This window comes from Lonchura striata, chromosome 12 (assembly GCF_050655825.1).
Source record: "Lonchura striata isolate lonStrDom1 chromosome 12, ASM5065582v1, whole genome shotgun sequence".
Taxonomy (NCBI): domain Eukaryota; kingdom Metazoa; phylum Chordata; class Aves; order Passeriformes; family Estrildidae; genus Lonchura; species Lonchura striata.
Window position 1 is genome coordinate 11,307,458 of NC_140714.1, and position 21,436 is coordinate 11,328,893.

General features: G+C 42.6%; 1 protein-coding gene across 2 annotated transcripts in view; it reads right to left on the reverse strand.

Annotated features, from left to right (window-relative positions):
* Positions 1 to 21,436, reverse strand: part of MGLL (monoglyceride lipase) — a 104,198-nt gene that overhangs the window by 23,532 nt on the left and 59,230 nt on the right. For both annotated transcript variants that reach the window (XM_021532144.4, XM_021532152.4), the window contains one exon: positions 18,433 to 18,539. In XM_021532144.4, the coding sequence (XP_021387819.1) occupies positions 18,433 to 18,539 (107 nt within the window). The remainder of the gene's footprint in view (positions 1 to 18,432; positions 18,540 to 21,436) is intronic.

Consider the following 21,436-nt stretch of genomic DNA (forward strand, 5'->3'; position numbering starts at 1 on the left):
GGAAGAATCTTCAAAGCAGGACGATCAACATCTGGAAAAGTCAACGGACTGTGCCTGTATTGTCAGTAACACATAAAGCAAATGTTCCACTGGCAGAACAAATACACAAAGGAAGCACCTCAGAGATCATCCTGCTGATTCCTGCTCAACAAAGCATCTTTCTTGCCCTCAGAACAGACTTATCACAGTAAGGGATCTTGTTCCTGTTTGATTTCCCCAATTTGTTTCCATTCTTCAACCAAATCAAGTCTGATGCACAGAGGGAGCTATGAAATTTCTGCCCCCCATCTGTACCTGCTCTTCATTTTGCTCATGTGGAGAGCATTGGCAGCAGGATAGAGACACAGAGCCAGGAGAGAGCAAGGTAAGCTCTCCTAGGATTTAAGACATAGGTCATGCTGCCTTGACTCTGACCAAGCTGCCATCTAGGTCAGCTGCTGTGCTTATTTTGCATCTAAACCTTGGAGCTGAGTGTCTCAGTGTGCACCTGACTGAGCCTCAGCTGTGCACTCTCATCCTCCCCCACAGCTCTGCTTTCCACTGGAACAAAAACCAGTTTGTCACAAGCCTGTGGTCCTTCCCAGGAAGATTGCTTTCACATCAGGTGGGAACTATTAGGAACTCAAAGGAGAAGATCCTCTCTCACCGCTGCTTCCACTTTCATGTTCTTTGAGAACCTGAAATACAGCGCAACATATGCTTATCCTTACCAACATCTGGGTAGTCCTGGGCATCCCTTCTTTAGCACCTCCAGTACAGAAACAGTGAACACACTGGGTTTTCCCACACAGGCACATTATACAACCACGAGATGTGGTACCCAACAGAATTACCTCTTACCCTGCCTGTTTTATGTATGAAGCATGTAACTAAGAACTACAGGTGAATTCTGCCTCTCTCTGACCAAAAAAGAGCCTTGTCCTGAAGGCACAAGTCCATCAGCTTCCCTCTTCCTTTCTAAGGTTAGGAAAATAATTTTCCTTTCAGCATTTGCTGGGTAGTTTTTATTCACTTGCCTCACACAAAGAGTGCAGCAAACTGAAAGCATTCTCCTCCCACATCAGAGACACATTTGCAGAGATGAGATATTTTTAGAACCGTGCACACAGAGATATATTGTTTGTTGTCTTGGTTAGGAAAAAAAAGCAACAGTCAATTTTCTATACTAAAATTATTTGTGCCTTATTGCTAGGGAGCAGACAACCAGTCATCTTGCTAAAGCCATTTGAAATTTTTTCTGTACTCCAGAGATGACAAACAAAATGACCTGGTATATATCAGAGCAGTCGTTAATTCTGGCTAACAAGGCAAACTGTTTCTGTCAATGTTAAGAGCCAATTCTTCTCTAATGGATACAAACATGGTTCCTTTGGCTTTAGAAGACTTGCCCATTTCTAATGCAGTTGCTGAATTTGGCTCTGAACTGCAGTTCCTTAAAAGTCTTCCTGGAACATTATGTTGCTCATGCAAACATGCTGAAAAAACCCATCTGAGTGTTTGTGCTGCAAAATAAGGAGCTGCATTTACAAACAGCAGTCACTGTGGCCAGGCTAGAAACCTAAGTGTCTGTGGGATGCCAGGAGATGAAGGGGCCAAGACAGTATGAAAATCTGCACATGCCACAGTCACTTCCCACACTGCCTGGAGTGGGGCAGCTTTGTCATCCCTGTCACAAAATCAGGAAGCTGCTGTGACGTGGCTGGTGAAGCTAACGTCCATGAAAGAGGAATATGGAGCCCACTTCCTTTTCCACAAGGCACATGCACAACAGTATTCCACTTTCTTCCTCAGGCCCTTCTGCAGTGCCACCTCCCAAGCCAGCCCTTAAGAACATAAAAGCAGAAGACAGCTGGCAGAAAAATCCTTTTCTACCAGGCTGCTGGGATCAATGGTTTGAAAACATTGCACAAAGCCAGTGTAGATGGCTGAGCAGCTGTTGAGCTCCTCTGCAAAAGCATTTCTCTAGCTGATGAATGAAATGATTCCTGTCTAATCTCTTCTCCTATGGGATGAAGATCACAACACAATATAAGATATATAATCAGCAAAGCGCAACTTACAGTGGCCCTAAGGAGTCAGAGACACTAACTAGTCAAGCACTAAGGGATTTTATTTAGGGCCTATAATAATTTTCATAAGGGACTATAATTTTTAACAGTTATTCTTGCAGTTTTGCACTGAGATTTTGCCCTCTTTCATGAGGAGCACATAATTTCCTGAAGTATTGGTGAGGTGACTTTATTTAGTAATGGAGTTTATCTTCAAAGACTTATTCTGTCATGACATAGAGTGAGTATCAATGCCCAGATACTGCAGAAAAAAATGCATGGTCTTTGCTGGAGTTAATCCAGGGTCTCACAAGTTCATTTGATCTATATGCTGCTGATCTAAGAGCAGAGAAGAGTTTTTTTTCTTCTCCCCACGTATGACTTGAGATATCACTATTGTAGCTAGAGTTTCACCTTCAGTGGAAGAGGCAAGCAGTCAAGGGATATCTCCCTTGGTATTTTATTTTAGCTTTAAAAACATATATAATGTTCTTCTCTTGTTTTAATCCCATAAATTAAAACAAATAAAAAAACAAAAAAAAAACCAGGGTGCAAATTTTACTTTTTCCTAGCTGAAAACAAGGATGAAAATGCAATTGCATTAACTTTCTGACCCAAGTTCCAGTTTTAAAACAGCTGGAGCACCAATTCAAAATGTCAGGGTTTTCAATGAAAAAGCCAGTGCTGGAGTGGAGCTGCACACTCCCCTTTCCCTTTCCCTTTCCCTTTCCCTTTCCCTTTCCCTTTCCCTTTCCCTTTCCCTTTCCCTTTCCCTTTCCCTTTCCCTTTCCCTTTCCCTTTCCCTTTCCCTTCCCCTTCCCCTTCCCCTTCCCCTTCCCCTTCCCCTTCCCCTTCCCTGCCCATTTATTCCAAAGCATGGCTGCCATGTGGGCTGCCTCTCCAACACACACACGCTATTAACTCCTAAGTGACAGCTTGTTTAACTAGAAAACATTTCCATTTCTTTCCTTAACAAAGGCCATTCATTTCTTGCTCTTCTGCTTGCTTAAAGCTGGTTCCATTTGGGCTGATGGGAGTGTGCACAGCCCTCCTGACTGTTCCCCTGCAGGACTGCTCCAAGTGAGGGACCCTGCCCCGCACGCTGCAGCATCAGCCCAGCTACTCACACTGCCAAATCCAGATGTGAGCCTTGGCTAGTTCTGTGCTTGAGCAAACAATCAAATCAATTAGCTTTGGGAAAGACAGACCTAATTCTTCCCTGCCTACAGTAGTTTAGGCATCACAAAGAAAAGAAGATGAAAGCTGGATCATGTAAGAACTCCCTTCGTGCTGCTGACAAATGTCTTGGGAGATGGACACAGCTTCCTTTCAAGCTCTCTTCAAAAGGTTCCTCTCCATGCAGACCACCCATTGGGGACCCACATCAATAACAACAACAACAAAAAAGAATTTTAAAGACCCATTTTTCATCCAATTTATTTACATGTTAAAATAAACATGGGTTCCCATCTAGAGCAAGGGCTCCCAGTGGGTTCTGTTTAGTCTGTGATATTCTTGGCACCAGAACACAGCATTTTTCTATTCCAAAGCAATCTTGGCAAAGAATTCTTGGTTATATAATTTTTTAAGCAACTGGCAAATGAATAATAATGTTTCTAAAAAGAGCGACTCGTGTTCTAGGATACCAGTAAGGTGTTTTACCAATTAATCTGCCAAAAGGTCATTAAGAAACCTGAGATCTCAAGACCCTTCATTCAGGGTCAGCTCTCTCCATGGGTTGCACTTCCAGTTCTCAATCACCCTGTCCAAAGGGAGCTTTCTCACAGAGTTAAAAAGATTTTTCCCTTTTTGCTTCACTCCTTCGTATGGCAGTGCCACCCTCATTAGATGGGATTTGTCCCCGTTCCTGACAAGGCACGAAGGAAATACCACTGTCCCAGAGCCAATAGCTTTTTATACCCACTTTGCACAAGCTCAATGGGTGAGCAGCAGGTGGATTATTTGAAATAAGGGCAGGGTTTTTTAATTAGGTTTTTTGGGGGGTTTTTTTTGGTTATTTTTTTTTGTTTTTGTTTTTTGTTTTTTTGGTTTTTTTTTTTTTGTTTGTTTGTTTTTTGTGGTTTTTTTTTTGTTTTTTTTTGTTTTTTTTTTTTTTGTTTTTTGTTTTTTTGTTTTTTTTTTTTTTTTGGTTTTTTTTTTTGCAAGGTACATCCACACAGAGCTGTAGTTCTCTCAAACCCTAACAGATCTGGGAGCAACACAATTAAGGAAGAAAACCTCCTGATGAAGCAGGTCTGGCAGGGAGCATTCCTGGGTGGGTCAATCCTGCCCAGTGTGCCAGAGCATAAATGCTGCCAGTTGGCTCATGGCTGAGTGGCATTTGGATGGTGCACGGGGAAGTCACGGGGAAGTGGCAGGGCAGAAAATAGCTCCCCTAAATCCATCCTGCAGCAAAGCTGTTGTCCTTTCCTGGAGAAGCTGATGTCAGAGTTAGTGTTGCAGTTGCTTTTTACCACTTCATACCCTTTTGTCTTGTAACTTTCCCCATTGCAACTCTGAAATTCTCCTCTGTACATATATATTTACCAAAAAACAGGATCAAACAGGCAGGTTATTGGTATCTCTGCTCTATTACTCATTTCAAGCCATGGCTGAGTGACAGGAGGCAATGAATCCTGGCTGGCAGGTCTACAGTTCAGTAAACAATGCACAGATAGAAGTGTTGAGCTGTGGAAGGTTAAAAGACCCAAATGCTGGTTTTGGGCTGTGAGAGCTATTTCACAATCAGCCAGCAAGGGTGTATTTGCAGCTCAGGGAGAGCTCTCTGCAAAATCTGGACAGGAGAGGTGCAAGATTCATGAAAAGGCACAGGGCTGTAGCCAAAAGTACAGGTGGTACCAGGCAGGGTCAGTTCAGAGGTGTCCTCTGCCTCCTCTCCCTTCCCCCAGCCCTCTGCTGAGCTGGGCATGAACTTGGCACCACGGATGGGTCAGGCTGTAGCATCAGAAAAACTGCCAGGATCTGTCAGCAGGCTTTGTCTTGAATAAATTCAGAACCAGAAAATAAATGTAGCATGGAGGATGTAAATTTTAAGAGATCTGGGTTGAAAGCATTAGTCTTTGTACCATCTACAATTCAGCACTTTTTTTTTTTAAACTTTATTTTTGTAGCTAAGCAAGAATTCTCAGATTAGAGAGTACTGCCAAGCCCTGAATAAATCCCAGCATTAGAGATGCTGTGGGTATAACAGCTCTCCCCATGAACTGAATCTGCAGACGATATCTTCAGAGAAATTAACCCTTGAGTGCCACAGGACAGGCTCTGTAGCATCAGTTTCAATGCTCTGGGAAATCTCACCCTGTGGTTAGAACAGGTTTGTCCTATCCATGGAGCAATACTGATGAAGGGTGGAGAAAAGCACAGGCTTAGAATAACTTAGAATGGCTGACACAGTACCTTTTCTGCATTGTTGGTGAAGTGGACAAGTTTCCAGGTGGAATCCTGAAGACAAATTCAACCAAAGGGTGTGTAACTACCAAACTAGTCAAGCAGTTTGTAATTACCTGACATCTGATTGTTTATTTTCCATCCACAGCCCATTCTTTAGCAGTTCTGAAAGCACTTGCTTAGAATTTGGATATAAGGAAAAGCTATACAGGTGCAATTTAACCTTTCTTATTTTTCTGCCTCATCCCTTTCAATATTGGTGAGATGTTTTATTATAAGCTGCTCTATTCACTGGCTGAATCTTCCTCTCAGCCTGTGAAGAGCCATTCACAGTAATGGTTTTGCATTCTTGGAGCTCAGGGCTTCTCAGCTGCAAGCTCTCTGGAAGTGGGTCAACATCACATTCAGATATTTTCATGAATAACCTGAGATATGCTGAGCTGAAGTGTTACTCCTGAGAGCCAAGACAAACCTGTGGCAGAGCCAAGTGGCAGTTTCCAAACACCTTCTTGCATAGCCCACTACTGTGACACAGAATGAGCCACATCCTCATCTGAATCACACAGGATTGATCATAGGACCCTGCAAGAGATACCCACAGCTAAAACTGCAGCACTCTTGGACCATACCAGAACACAGGCCAGATTAGTGTGATGTGAAATGCAGAGAAGTCTTCAGAAATAGAAGCAAAAGAGCTTTTCTAGTGTAGGTCACTAAAATTTGGCCACAGCTGGCACAGACCAGCACATGCTTCCATCTGAGGACGCCTGTTAATTACAGAAATGGGCTGATGAGTCCTTATTTGATGTCTTGGTACATTATGGAACCAAAATCCCCCCATGGCAGTTGGCTCTCTCACTGCCAGAATGCACAGAAGACTTCAAAGTGAGTTCCACATGCATCTTCAGGTAAGGCTTCTTCCAGATGGCCTTAGGTTTTGTAAGGCCTTTTGCAATCCTCATTTTGTTATTCTAAAGAAGGCTCAAGGCCAAATGGAGTGTTACTGGGATGCTGGAGAATCTCATCTGATTGGAGAATGAACCAAAAGGTAACCAGATGTTAGGATTTACTTTGCCAATGGCCTCAGAAGTGAAGAGGATCACACTGCCAGAGGCTTTCAATTATCACGGTTAATTTCCTAAAATTCTGAAATAATTTTCTCAAAGCACCAACTATGATTGTATAGTTCCCTGTACATTTTAAATGCTAAAATGATATTTTATTCTCTAAAATAATAGTTCAAATATGCTAGTTTTTTACTAAAATAGGAAAAAAAAGCCTTAAAGCCTATGAGTCAAATTCTAGTCCTACTGAAGTTAGTGGCATTTAGCTACTGCCTTCAGAGGATGCAAGCATGTATTCTGTGCTTAGCAGCACAGAAGCAATTAAGGCTCAAGCAACTTAGAAATAAATCCCCAAACTACATAAGAATCCCATTAGAAACTTGGCTTTAAATTAGAGGCATTCTGAAAGAAATGAGAGGTTGCAGTGCTGAGCTGGGCATGCAGGGACTGGCACCACTCCCTGAAGGAGAAAGGGGCAAAGCTGGTGGCATCTGATCCCTCAGCAGGGATCAGCTGAGGTCTCAAAGGGGAAAGGAGAGGCAGAACCAGGAAGGGGCCATGGGATGTGTGGCACACAAGTGAAAGACATCAGTTAGTGACAGCAGTTTATGTTAATGCTCTGCCAAGCTCCATGGACAACCAAAAGAGAAATGCTCTGACTCTCATGTTGTGGGTAACTAATAGATGGAGAAGAGAAAAACATTGGCATCCAGCCCTTATGTGGGCAGGAATACACTGGGACAAAAAGTGAGGACCTTCAAAGAGTCAGAGGAGCAAGAGCCTGGAACAGCCTGCTCAGCAGCAGCAGTGTTTGCTGGCAGCCACACTTGGGTAAAAACTGATCTTTGGCTGCTTGTGAAGAAGACAGAAGGACACTGTTTGCCTAGATAATGCAGGGAGTGTCTTCCTGCCCGTGCTGCTAACAGGAGTATGTCTTAATAATAAAATAAATGCCCTCTTTTAACATTCAAAATGGAAGTGCAATAGGAGAAGAACTATTAAATTAAATCAAATCCAGCGGACACTGCATAACCAGACCTGTTTCTCTGTAATACTTGGACTTATTGAAGAGGGAAGAACCTGAATATGTGAACCAACAAAGGATTAGCGTTTCTATTGTTCACAGATTATTTTCCTTCTGGGGCTTGTTGCTGCAATATGCACTTGTTTGGAGGCACTGATAGAAAACATTCAGTTTTTTAAAAAAAACCTCTACATCTTTTGTTATTAAAAAAATGTCTATTAGTTTTAGAACTTCTGAGAGTCCCTTAAAAGGTCCTCTCATAGTGTGTAACAAATAGAGCTACTCCCAGGAAAATCAGCAGGGAGAAAATCCACCAGCTGGAAACAGAAATTCCAACTCTGGAACAACATGCCACACTTTATGAATGAGCAAATAAACAAACAATGAGCACAAGAACTACAAATTCTGAAAAGCAGTATATGGGCTGCTTCTGCATCTTTATTTTGTCAAGTGGAGCTCTGGAACTCAACAGCTTGGGCCATGCAGGAACAGGAAGCTGTAGGAGGTTGATGCCCAGAAGAAGCCTGGAGCTGGTTTAGACCCTGCACCAGCTCCTGGCATTTCACACTGTGCCAACACACACAGTGTGGTAGGTTTGCCTGGAGTAGGCCCAGGGAATCTGCTAATACAGCAAGTTTTGGTGAAAAATAGGCCGAGTGCCACGGTTTTGATCAAAGCACACAAATGCATGCGACTTAAGTGAGACTACCCATGACTTCAGAAGGAGGTTATTAGAAAAAAACATTCTCTTTTTGGAAGTTTTGGAAAGTTTTGCTGCTTTAGTGAACCATTTCCCCTGATACTGTGATTGTTCAGTTCAGCAAGAAGTATTTTATTCTCAGTTTCCAGTGTAGGCAGGGCACAAAGAGCATTAAAAATGAAGATGAAATTGCAGGTTCAAGCTGTTTATTGACTACTTATATGTTTCACTTCTCTTTGTAAATCTGTTCTTTTCTTCTGCTTGTGCAAATAAGAGTTCTCTTTGCATACCACACTCCTTAATAAGGCTCTACTCCAGGTTAGTGCTGAAACAGGCACTAATCTGAGCTGCACTAATGTGAGCTGGACTGTGCTCCTTTGACTCCTGTCATCCATCTAAAAAAGTACTGAAGGAGTCCAAATAATGTTTTAATCCAACTGGAGTTATATAAACAAGGTATGTTTTTACCCTTTAATTTTCAAAGGGTTTTCAGTAACTTGGAACGGTCATTTGTAACTCAATAGGATGACAAAGTCCATATCTGTATGAAGATATATTTATAGTGAGGAATCATCACTAATTCACCTCTGAAACAACTTCATCCAAATAAGACATGTGATAAACAATAGGAAAGCTAGGCACATTAATGAAATGCTGTTGCTATGGAAAAATTGTTCCTGTAAAGGTGGAAATAAACATGCTTTCTTTTTCTCATAGTACAAAAATGTCTAAAAGCATCTTCTTGAAGATGAAGCTGTTTTTAACCATAGGTACTATTAATGTCTGCTTTTAGGAAGGTAGTTTTTTTCACTCATTTCAAAACCCTCCATGTTTTATTTTTAGAAGCAACATCCCAAATACTAGCAGCTAGGATGCTCTTTAGTTCATAAAAAATAATTTATGCTGGGACATACCATGATTATCTAGTTCAAGCCCCTACTCAAAGTGTTTCCCGTTCAACCAGGTTTTTCAGGGCTTTATTGAGCTGGATTTTAAATATCTCCAAGGCTGGAGATGTCCCCAGCTCCCTGGGTCCTGCTCCAACATCTGACTGCCCTCATGGTGAAGACATTTTTCCTTGTACATAATAGGGATTTCTTGAGCTGTAACTTGTGTCACTTCCCTCTCATTCCATCACTGGGCACCTCCAAGAGTCTGGCTCTGCTGTCACCACATGCTTCCACTGGAGACTTGTAGACAGCAACAAGATCCCCTCTTCTAAGCCTAAATAAGGCTTCTTAAAAATTCCTTCTCTTCTAAGGCTAAATAAGCCCAGTTTTATCAGCCTCTCCTCGTACATCTTGTCCTCCAGTACCCTAATTGTTTTGACAGCTCTCCTCTGGCCTTGGTCCAGTATGTCAGTGTTTTCATTTTACTGGGGAGCAAATTGGACCCAGTGTTTCAGATGTAGTCCCAAAAACGCTGAATGGAAGAGAACAATCACTTCTCTTTGGTTGCTGGTTATAATCTTTCAATGCAGCTCAGTATGGGGTGGCCTTCTCCACCACAAGGTCACACTGCTGACCTCTGTTCAGCTTGTCTGTGAGGATCCCCAGGTCCTTTTCTGCAAAGCTGCTTTCCATTCATTCAGTGCCCAGCCTTTAATGCTGAATGGGGTTTCTCCACCACAGATGCAGAACTCCCCAAGTGCCTTTGTTGAAACTTCACAAGGTCCCTGCCAGTCCCTTTCTTCTGCATGTCAAGGTCCCTGTGAATAGCAGCCTTCCAGCATATGCTCAATTTCCACCCTGAAAACTGGCTGAAAGTGCTCTCCATCCCATCATCCACACCACTAATGAAAAAGGTCTCCACTGATATTATATGTAACACTGATTTGTTATTCTTTCCCTTAAAGAACACAGATTCCTCTGATGCCTCTTGAGGCCAAAGTCCCTGATGGTATGAGCTACTGTCCTGCCACAGAAGTCAGTAAAGGAACAAAGTTTGAAGCAAGTTTGACGTCTGTCCAGTAGCCCCAGATAACAGACATAGCTGGCAACATAAAAGGATCTGCTCTCTCAGCCTTAGCTCTAATAACCATCTGGTCCTTGTCCTTCCACCCTCAAGCATCTTGCATGCAGCCGTACGCCTACAGCCTGCAGAGCTGGTTATGGGAGAGCAAGTAAGCTGTTGAAAACATTACATGAGGTTGCCAGCCCTTCTGCACTAATATGAAATGCAATTACAAGTTGCAGCTTGAACCTGCTTTCTGACATAGTGACAGGGTTATCCTGGATTTTATATGAGCAGCTGTGAAAGCAGGATTTGACCCTTGATTTGGGGATTGATTTATACAGGTAAAGACTGAGTACAGATGACAACTGCACAGAATCTTGAAATAACAAGAGTGAAACAACAGACTGTAAGATGAAATGAGCTGAGTTCAGTCAGGGCTATTTCCCCTTTAGTTTTTCAAGTTCACCAAAGTGAAACCTTTGTCCAAAAAGAGGATGTTTTATTCCTGATTATTGGGACCATTCAATCAAAATGCCTGTCACTTAGGCCCAACATTTTCAGCACCACACACAAATTCAATGGTCCACTCCCCTCATGGAGTGTATGTCTCACCTGAGAGACAGAACTGTGGAAGGGAAGCCAGAAGGACTCAACCCTCATGGAAAGAATAAACCTTTTAAATTTCCTGAATGAATGACCCATCTTTCTTCTGTCATGCTGTCTGTCTGTCAACAGTTAACAGTGAGCAGTGACAGGCTGAGGAGCACGGTGTGGGCAGTGGGCAGAGCTGAGAGTCCCAGCTCAGCCATTGTGCTCAGAAGGGAGCACTCTGTTCCTTCTGCTGCCGTGTCCACACTCACTGGACTGCTGTTCCAGCCTCACGCCTCCTTGTGTGAAGGCCAACAGCGAGGCTTTGTTCAAGAAGCAGCTGCTGAAAAGATGTCCTGTCTCATGGAATGACCAACTGACATTTCTCCCCCTGCTCATTAGTAAACAGCGAATTATTAGGAGAACTGGGTTGGGCCGCCTGGCCCATTTCATTTGGAGTAAAAAGTCTCAGATCCCAGTGTGCCCCAAAAGGGATTCCCTTGTAAAGTGGGCTTGAAACAAAGCCAGGGGAGCTGGCTCTCCAGCACCCTCCTCTCATCACCTGATGGAGTGAGGAAAGAGACTGGCTCATGCCAGAAGATGGATGGGGCACGACTGGATGTGTCCCAGCTCTGCTTCCCTCAGAGCTCACACCACATCTCTGCTGGATGACAAGTGAGCTCAGTTCAGCCAGGGCCTGAGCCAAAGATCCTGTTCAACTGGATGACATGCTGTTTATTCAATAACCTTTTGTTACAGGGTGGACACAAAGCAGTGAGGAAATGGTTGAGCAGTTGGGAGGAGCAGAGTAACTGAGGAAACCACAATCTTTGCTGCTGAAGCCCAACATGATCATCTAGTGATGTCCACATACAGGGGCAGTGCTGAAGGAACATCTGCATTGTCTTCCCCCTATCCCAACAGTGCCTGCATCCAGCTCTGGGTTACAGCACGGAGCTTACGTGTCTGTCTTACCTCACTGACTGTACCACAATTAAATCTGACTTAAAAAACAATAATTGGTCAGGGTCAGATAAACAAATAGGCTGCTTTGAGCAGCCTGGCTGTGGTTTGCAAGTTTTCATAGCTCAGAGTAGATGACACTACAGGTCTGATTTCTTTCTTCTATGCATCTTTGCTAAAGGTGTATCCAGCCCTCATAATTTCCAAACTTCCTTGCCTAAAGGACATGTGCAAGACTATGTTTTCCCCACTTTTACAACAGCAGGGAAGTCCATGAAACAAATAAAGTCTCATTCCCCTGAGATGAGTAGAGAGGAAACACCTCTGAGTATTCCCTGCACCTTTCTTAACCCAAACATTTAAAACAAAATACAATGCTGTCTTTGTGTGCTACATCAGACACATCAGCTGTGTGGAGTCTTACTGTTTCTTTATTTTTAGTTTGCTGTGGTCTGGCTGCTTCCTGGCCCCACAGTGTTTTTTCACCAGCCTTCACATGACAAAAAACCAAAAGCTGCATTTGCCTTTCCAAGTCCCGTCCTCTAGAGCAAGAGACACTGCACTATGTGCTTTCATGACTCACTCAGGGTTTTCTTTCTGTTGTGTTGGTGCTCTTCTCAAATAGAAAAAACTCTGACTGCCCTGAAAGAGGCCATGTGGTGCATGCAGAGATTTGGGGCCCTGTGATCCCAGTGTGAATGAAGGGTGAGGGCTAAAGCAGCAGAGATCACTTCACCAGGGCTATACTGGGCTGCAGAAATCTGTAATGATCTCCTCAAAAATAACAAGAATAATGTGGAAACCTCCATTTAATGAAGCCCATCTCAAAGTCCTTATAACTGCCTGCTGTGCCACAGGATACTCCCCTTGGAGTTGTGCCACAGGATACTCCCCATAATTGTATGGTAACACACTGTGTTAGGACACAATTATGGGCACGTTTCAGCATCAAGATGTTGTAGGAGGTGTATCCAGAGGACTTTTTCCTGCATGAGCTGTGGTCCCTCTGGGAGGTACCATCTCACAGCCACCAAAAGAACCCAGGCTCATACAGCAACCTGGAAGAAAGTACGGGGAAATAGACTGTCCAGTTGAAATATTGTGTTCAAGAGCTTATTCAGTGCATGGGGGAAATTGCATCTTAGCTGTAGCAATAATTTTATTATTTCTATAATTTCAAAGAGGCTAAAACAGCATGACCTTGTTTCCTCAGCAAGCTGCGACTGCTACTCTGAGATCCAAAGTTACAAGACCAGTAATTCCAGAAGAGCTGGAGGTCAGAAACAACTGGTTTCACTTTGCCTCAAATTCTTTGGTGGCTGCAGGGTGGTCTCCCAGCTCATCTCTTTCCATGAGAATCTCCACAGCCAAAAACAGAGTTAGAAAAGGAAGGCAGAAGTAAGTTTACTCACTAGCTATTTGTTCATAAGATAACTTTTCTCCAGGTTCTCAGTTGTCTCACTGCCTAAGGAATTCCATGGTGTACTTCAGTATCTGAACTCTCACCCTGCAATTGCATGCTGTGGTTTCAGTTCCTGTGTGCCCCACATTCCTCACTGCTGCCTGGAAGGCAGATAAACCTGACTGCTACCTTCATTCAACATCTGGAGAAGGAAAGGCAGGGAAAAGTTTGGGATTGTACTGAACAGGGAGTCAAAACAGGGATAAAACAGCACTGGCATTGCTCTGCCAGCCAGGGCAAAGAGCCATCTCCCCTGGGGTCCCCTGCTAAGAGGAACCTGTTGCTCTTAGCTGGAAAAAAGTGAAAATGCCCACAGCCTGTTGTAAGCCTCCTGCCAAAGGAAAGGAAAGTGAGTGCCATTCTTCCCCACAGCTCTGCAGAAAAGCACTTCAAGCCTCCCCTGCTCCAGTGCAGTGGGCTCATGCAGACGAAGCAGAGAGCAGACTGCTGTGGGTTAATGGGCCACACCCAGCACCAAGGAGCGCTGGTGCTGCTCCATGGGCAAACCAGCTCCAAATAACATTTGCCAAAGCTTTCCTGACTCCATCCCTAGAGCCTGCCCTGAAGCCTGCCCCATCACAATGTCAGGGAATGCTGCTGTCCAGAACATTCCTGCATGCTAATATACATGAGCTGTTACTTCACACTTGTAGTGCTACACTAACTCTCGTTCTTATTAATTCTGACATCTTTCTTGGTCATTTCCCCCTCCCAGTTTGACCATGTTTAATTCTTTTTCATCTTTCTGTGTAGACCAATCCTTCTCAGTGCTATGAATAAATAAAAGCCTTCTGTTCTCATCAACAAAATGGTCTTTTAACAGTTGCAAGAACAACATAGCAATCACTTAGAAAAAAAAGCAAAACAAAAGCAGCTAATATTTGGTGCATTTAAAAATATCTGCTCCAGCTATTTTCTACATTTTAGAAATAAATCCTTCATTAAACAGAGAAAGCAGTGAAAAAAATAATGGCGAGAAGCACCAGTGGGTGTCTGAGAGGGACCTGCTAACCCATCAGAAATGCTCACCACACACAAAGCAGCAGCAGGGCTGCCAAAGCAAGCTGAACTTCAGTTAGAAACATCTAAAGAATGTGAATAAGCTGTTAGAGCTGCAACCTTCCCCTCTGCTTTGATCTGACATTAAACATAACTCAAGAGTGGGAAACTCAACAGCTTCAAAAGGGTGAAAGGGTCAAAGGTCTTCATGTACCAGGACAGGTAGAGGGTTTATTCCTCCTGGAGAAAGTAGGATGAAAATCTAGCTGGTGGCTAGGAACTGCCACCAGGTTAGGGCTGAGTATTTCATCCTCCTCATCCTTACATAAAACAGACACAACACCCGTACATAGCATGAGCAAGTCCAAGAGAAAAAGAGGGCTAATTTCAACTATGATTAAAAAAAAAACCAAAAAACCCACATTTCTGTGGTCCCTGTATCTTGCAAATGTTTTTCTGACTACTAATAGTTGACATGTACTTTTGAAGGTGAAATTGTGGTTTCTCTGGGCTCTGGCCACGTAATGCAACCATAGTGCATTAGATCTCAGCAAATCAGATGTTACAGGAAAAGAGACGAGGATGGCTGGAACATCATGTGCTTTACCAACTCAAAATGCTTGGTATGAGAAAACAAAGCCACATTCTGTAGCCTTTATTCTTGTTTTCCTTGGTTCTCAGCTTTACAGCTCCCTAAAATTACTGTGCTAAAACTAAAGGAGCTGCAATCTGCAGCTGACTGAAGAACTGCAATACCATTCCACCAATCCCCCAGAGTTATTCTTTCAAAGAGAGCTTTCCTAAATTGATTGCCAGTAACCTAATATGTTTGTCTCTTTCTTCTGTCATCAGAATCTTGCCATAATAAAATAATAGTAATTCAGAAATTAAGTTGAAAAGGTGAGGTGTTGTTTCAAAATATCTAAACTTGGAGAAATAGCAAGGTCATCCCAGCAGCCTTAGTTCTGCCTTCATGAAGCTGCATGCCAAGCAAACCCAGAAATCATGGGAAAAATTTACCTGCCTGTAAAAAACACCTTATAAGAGACCACAGGAAAAAAATTGCTGTATTACACAGAAATTCCATTTTCCTCTTTCACAGGGTTGATATAAACCGAAGCCGTTTAATAATATTAGACATAAGGTAAGGTTAAAAGGTCTTCTGGAATTCAATTTCCACTGTCACCATGGAAAATTTCTAATACATATCTATGAGTTCCAGCAGTCTTGTGATTACAATGAAATATCCCAAAGAGTAAATGTTCAAATCCTGACATACTGAGAAAGGTGAGCCAGAGGTACCTTACACTAAGGGACAATACTAAGACACAAATTGGAGTGCACTTTGTTACTCTGTGAAGCACCTTTTTGGTGAAGCCTTGCATAAGAGGAAACACTGACTCAGAGCAGCCTTTGGCAAGATTTAGAGCCCATGTGTGAGCTCCTACGGAGTCAGCAATAAAAATGGAAATTATTTTTCCTTCTTTTGACTGAAGGATAGACACAACATAAATCAGTCAAGTCACACATACTCCAACCCTGGTAACTTCCCGAGTCATTGGGGAAATCTCGCTTGTCACGCTGTGGAACTGCATTAATGATCTCCTGGATATGCACCTGTATTGGGAATTTTATCCATGAGAATACCAGAACCTGAATAAATATCCAGGTCAGGAGGTCTACATTGAGCTCACACGACTAAGAGCCATGGTATGGGGTAGGGAACAGACAGCTATTATAGTGCTAACACAAGTGAATAATTGATATTACCCAATGATATCCAAAGGAAAGGACACAAAAGGGAACACACTGCTGAAGTGATTTGGATGAGATAAAATATGTGAGGAAACTTTAAAACTCCCGGCCTGACCAAAGCAGTTTTGCAATGGAGGCATTTATGTCCTTCAGCTTTCACTGGAATTTAGCTCAGGCTGTAATTTGTATTTCATCAAAGTTTATCCTTGGTGGTTGCCTCTTTAAGTGCAAAGATTATTATACAGAGCCTAAAAGATGTTAATTGTCTTTCTAACTTACAGTGAATCAAGGCTCAGTTACATCAGCTCTTTGTGTAACACAACTGTGTTTCCATTGTTCTGCTTTCAGGTTCCTTTTCACCCTCTCCTCTTTACTGATCAGGAAAACGGAATTTACAAACAAAACTGTAGGTCTGACAGGGAGAACAAACCAAATTTGTACAAATTGCACTGTTTAATCCAGAAATATTAGTGTATTCTGAAAAATTGCCCAAAACACCAAGAAATATTTCTGTTTCTCTGTGAAAAAGATACTCAAGGAAAAAGAGAGCAAATAGTCACACAGCACAAAACATGCCTGACAGAAACATGCACCTCAAAGTCCCTTCTCCATCAACAGAGGAGTCATTCTCTGTATCAAATCCATGCAGTAAATAAATGCTTTATCATTTCTTCTATATTTGTTAGCTATTTATAGCTAATTAATGCTATTTTAACCTAATTTCTTAAAACTTTTATCAAGCTTTATGGGAATGAGGAGCTCAGGCAGGGTGTTAAGCAATGTTATGCACAGAGAGCAACTGCAATCCCTCACAGGCTCATGGAGACTGAACGAGTTGCTTGTGTGTCCTGGAGTTCAGTCACTTTTTGTGTGGACTGGCTGTGGTCTAACAGCAGCTGCAGGGTGAGCAGCATGTGGCCTGTTCCATCAACTTCCCACGGACTTCATGCCACACAGGCAAACAGAGGGGGATGGAGACTCTTCCTATTGGGATTACTGCAGACTCCTGCTAGCCTAGCTCCAGCTCAGGAGGAAGTGTCTCAAAATGAATGAATCACACTTAGAAACACTCTGCCTGCACAGGGAGAAAGAGACCTAGGTGCTGAGTTAAGATACTTCTGCACAGGTCAACTCTCTTTGCAAAGCCAGCCTCAAATATGGCACTGTTCAAAAAAAAAAAAAAAGTCACATGGGGTTTATTTATTTTCCTTGCAAACCATCTTGTGGACTAGACAGTCTCTTTTTCAGAGAAAATACAGGGGTCATTTCTGCATAACAAGTGCAGTGCTGTGATCAAAAGTGAGTTGCAAGAGCAAGGGAAAGCCTTGGTACTCAATCTAGATTAAGTAAGGTTTTGCCTGTCCCCTCACAGATAAATGGTGCAATGACTCATGTACATTCAGGATCTTCAAACTCAGATTAAACAGTCCTGTCTTTGAGGAGACCTAGGGGCAGGTTTGAGTCTTGGCTTCAGCCAAGTAAATTGCAGTTTACTTCCCAATATCAGTGGATAATCTGCCCAAAGGACATCAGATTTACACAAAGATTCATCCCATTTCAACCTGTCAGCTCAGAATCTGGCCTTGCATTTTGTCTGCTGCCATCATCAATCCCATTGATTCAGTTGGCTGTCACAGGAAGCAATAGTCTGGGATGATAAAATCAAAGCAAAGATCTCCAAGCACAAGAAGTTATGAAGTTGCAAGGGTCATGTGCAACAGGAGGCTACCAGAGAACCAGGATGGGTGGTTCAAATGTGTTGCTGGGATGTCCTGATCCAAGCACTGCAGGGACCTGGTGACACCCAGCACATCTCCATCACAGTGTGGGGCACAGAGCAGAGAGCTTCAAGCAAGAAGAGGCAGGGACATTAAGTGTACCTGGCCCAGCACTGTCCCACCCTGCTGGCTGAGGGCCAAAGGGTGCTGCTGTGTTGTCACAGCCTTGCACCCTCCTCAAAGGGCTTCTCTCAGAGCTGAGGTGTGCACAGCCAGCTCCAGTCTCTCTGCTGGACTGTGGAGATGTGCTCAAAGGTATCTGTGATGTCTTCTTGCCTCGCCATGTCTCAAGGGTGCAGCTGTCTCATTGTATCAGAACATGAAAGCTGTGCTGACCTTTCAGCCTCCCGTCTGGGATCACTTAGGACATCAACTGTGAATTCAGCAGAAATGGCTTCTAGTCCCACTTCCACAGTGGACAATACCACTTCAGCCCCAAGAGACAGGTGAAGAGGAAATAATCCCTTAAAGTGAGGTCAAAAGGCTAAGGAAAACTCAAAGCAAACCGAGCAAGCTTTTACAGATTCAACATGCAGATCTTGACTGAGCGACAGATAATCTTTTTTCATTTATGTCTGGTTGTAAATATTTTATTGGCTCTTCTCTCACTGTTGAGTAGCTGTAATGGCATTTATTTCAGCAAAGGCCTGAGCTGCTGTAAATCAAGTACAGTTTTAGGCTACTCACCATGGTCATGGGCAAACACAAACAAGTTGAGTCCTGTCAGCTTCTGGGCCAAGTCATCGTAGCGGCCGCAGTGCTCCCCAGCGCCATGGGCGATAAACACGAGGGCCCTAAATGGAGCATCAACGTACAAATCATTAACGTGGCAATCACCCTGCAAAGGCTGCAGAGCTGCAAGGGAAACCATTCCATTCAGCAACAGCATTTCAGACATCAGCAAACAGCAGGCAGGTATAGAATTTGCAGACCTTGAATACAGAGAAAGCATTGCCACCCTGGCCTGCCATCGACCTGGCCTTCAACCGGTTGTTGTAGGATGGGTTACAGGGAAGGCATCTGCTCATGGAACAGAGCCACCATGGTCTGCTGCAAGTTCAAGATGCAGATTGGCATCAGCATCAGTCCCTGAGCTGGATATCTCCATGGGGGCTTGAGGTTCTGCATGGCTCCTCCAGTGTAATTGATGCCATCTGTCTCTTTTGGGACTGGTATCTCTCTGTTGGTGATTCAAATACCAACACTGTCCTTAACTTTGTTACTTCAAACACTCTCTGATGCTCCAGAACACTCAAAGGTGGAATTTCAGCCAAAGAATAGGTCTCCAGCACATTGCTTGGAGTTTGGAATTTTATCTTTTGACCCAGTTATGGTAATTTAACCATTCCAGTCTCTGCCCCAAAACAGCTCCTTCACTTCTGTGATTAAAGTGACTCTTACATAGCCACTGTGCAGACAGAGATAATAAAAAACTAGTCTAATAGACACTTATTTTTGCAAATAGTTATCTTTAAATATTCCAGTTTTATGAGTAATACCTTACTTTTACTGGAATGCCATCAAATGAAAGTGACTGAACTTGAATCTCCCCATTGTTTCTGTCAGATAAAATTAGTATAGACTTGGGCTAGAACTATAGCAGAAGTAGTAATGATATTACAGATGTTCTGCTGGATTTGACAGGTGACTATTTAAAATCCAGTTTTAGCAACATAAACATAACTTGTTTGTTTAAAAGGACCATTTGTTATTGCAACATCATCAACCACAAAACCATTTGAAGGCTACAAGTTTGACATTTTCAGTACATGAACAGTGAAATATTACAAGAACTGACAACATAAAACAATGAAAGCAGTTAACAGCTAGGGAATTCCTCAACTTTATCTTAATTGAGGTTTTGAATACCTTTTTTAGACAGTGTATTCACAACAATGAACTGCTTAGGTCGTAATATATTTAAACTTAAAAAACATGGTGGATGATGTAGAAACTCCTGTCCTAGCTCTTTAATTAGCAGATGCTTTAAAGCATTTGCCCAGCTGGACAATTTAAAAGAGCATCCATTCAGACCAGAAGGACTGTACAGAGTCCACTGCAAACACAAAGGCAACAAGACAAAGATGCTCTGGTCTGTCTAACATCAATTAGCAAGGGTGACGTTAGGTCATGTACCATATTTAACTTACCATGCCTTACAAATCCTCTTTAGTGCCACTGAAGGTTGCAAAACAATCCATGTGGAGCAGTCATTCCTTCGTCATTGTCCCTGATCAATTGCTTTGTCAAGTTATCAATGCACCTGGCAGACAGACTGATTTTTGGAGTGCAGGATCTATTATTATACCTCCAAATACTGAAGGAAGTGAGACATTGCTCATTCAGTGGAGAATATTAACTTTCTTCCTGTGGGCCCATTGCCCTGATATGCAACAGACTCAGCCAGGCTAAGTCTCTCTGCCATACCTCCTACTCCCATACCTCCTACTACCTTCAAGCTTGACAGCTTCCTTGCTCAATGTCTTACTTAAGCTCTTTAGGGGACCTATATTTGTTTCTGCTGACTAGGCACAGAGATAAAGGTGCAAGTTGGCTGACTGAATATAGCCCTTCATTTCGCAGAGAAATATTATTTGAATTTATGCATTAAATGGCACTAAGTGAATGAAACCTAATGGGAAGCTGGCAAAGAGATCTCTTCCAGGAAATTCTTAATTCTTCATCCCTGAGACAGCAAAGCCCTTGTTTCGCTTTTATTCATACTGATGCAGTACCATGAGTTTGCGTGTCAGCATCCTTCTAGATGCTAAAAGCCCTCACTTTATGTGAAACCAAGTGAGAAAAGACAAAACCCCAAAGCTTCAGAGAGGCAAGCTGTTCCTGTGACCTTTCCTTCCACCTAGAACACAGTTTCCAGGTGTCACAGAACTGAGTCTTTGCACACCACAGGGAACAGACCTGGGTTATTATTTGTCTGCAAAACGTTGAATAAAACCCCCAAGCCTGTTTGTGCCTTAAGAGCTCTAATGATAGTAGCTGTTGAAACAACTTAGATACTTTTGAAAGTTTTGTCCTATCAATAATCATAAACAAAGCATAACAATTCCAGTTTGTTACACTGAAACAAAATCAGCCTGTCCAGTTGTTCAATAAAAAGTGAGAGTGGCTTTACTGACTAAAAACTAGGTCACATCTACACAGCTCTTTAGCTCCAGCTTTCAGGCCTAAGCACAAGGGCCATATTGAACTGAACCTTCAAACATTGAAATTAATATGAGTATCATCTGAACAAGGATTGAAGTATTTGGCAGTTTCATTTCATCTCCAATTTTCCATTACAAAGTAAGTTTAGATTTGGCAAATAATACCTGAAGGCAGTAACAAATTGTAACAAATACTATTTAACATATTTTCACTGCAAGCTGCCAGAAAAATACAACAAACTATTAGATTGACTGACAGCAATTCTTTCCTGTATGTAAACATTTGTGCAGATATCCCTGCTCTTAAATCACAGTCTTCTCCTTCCTTACCACAATGGCTGGAATAACAGAATATCAGAGATTGCTTTCAACAGAGTAAATTAAGATTAATATGAATCATTCAATGTTTGAGGTTTTGCAGCACTGCAGTGCCTTTCTGTGCAGTCTCGATGAGAATTTTGTTCAAAAAAGTTTTGTGTCTTGGCCATGTATGCTGAGAAATTTCTTCACCTCCAGCTTTTGCAATT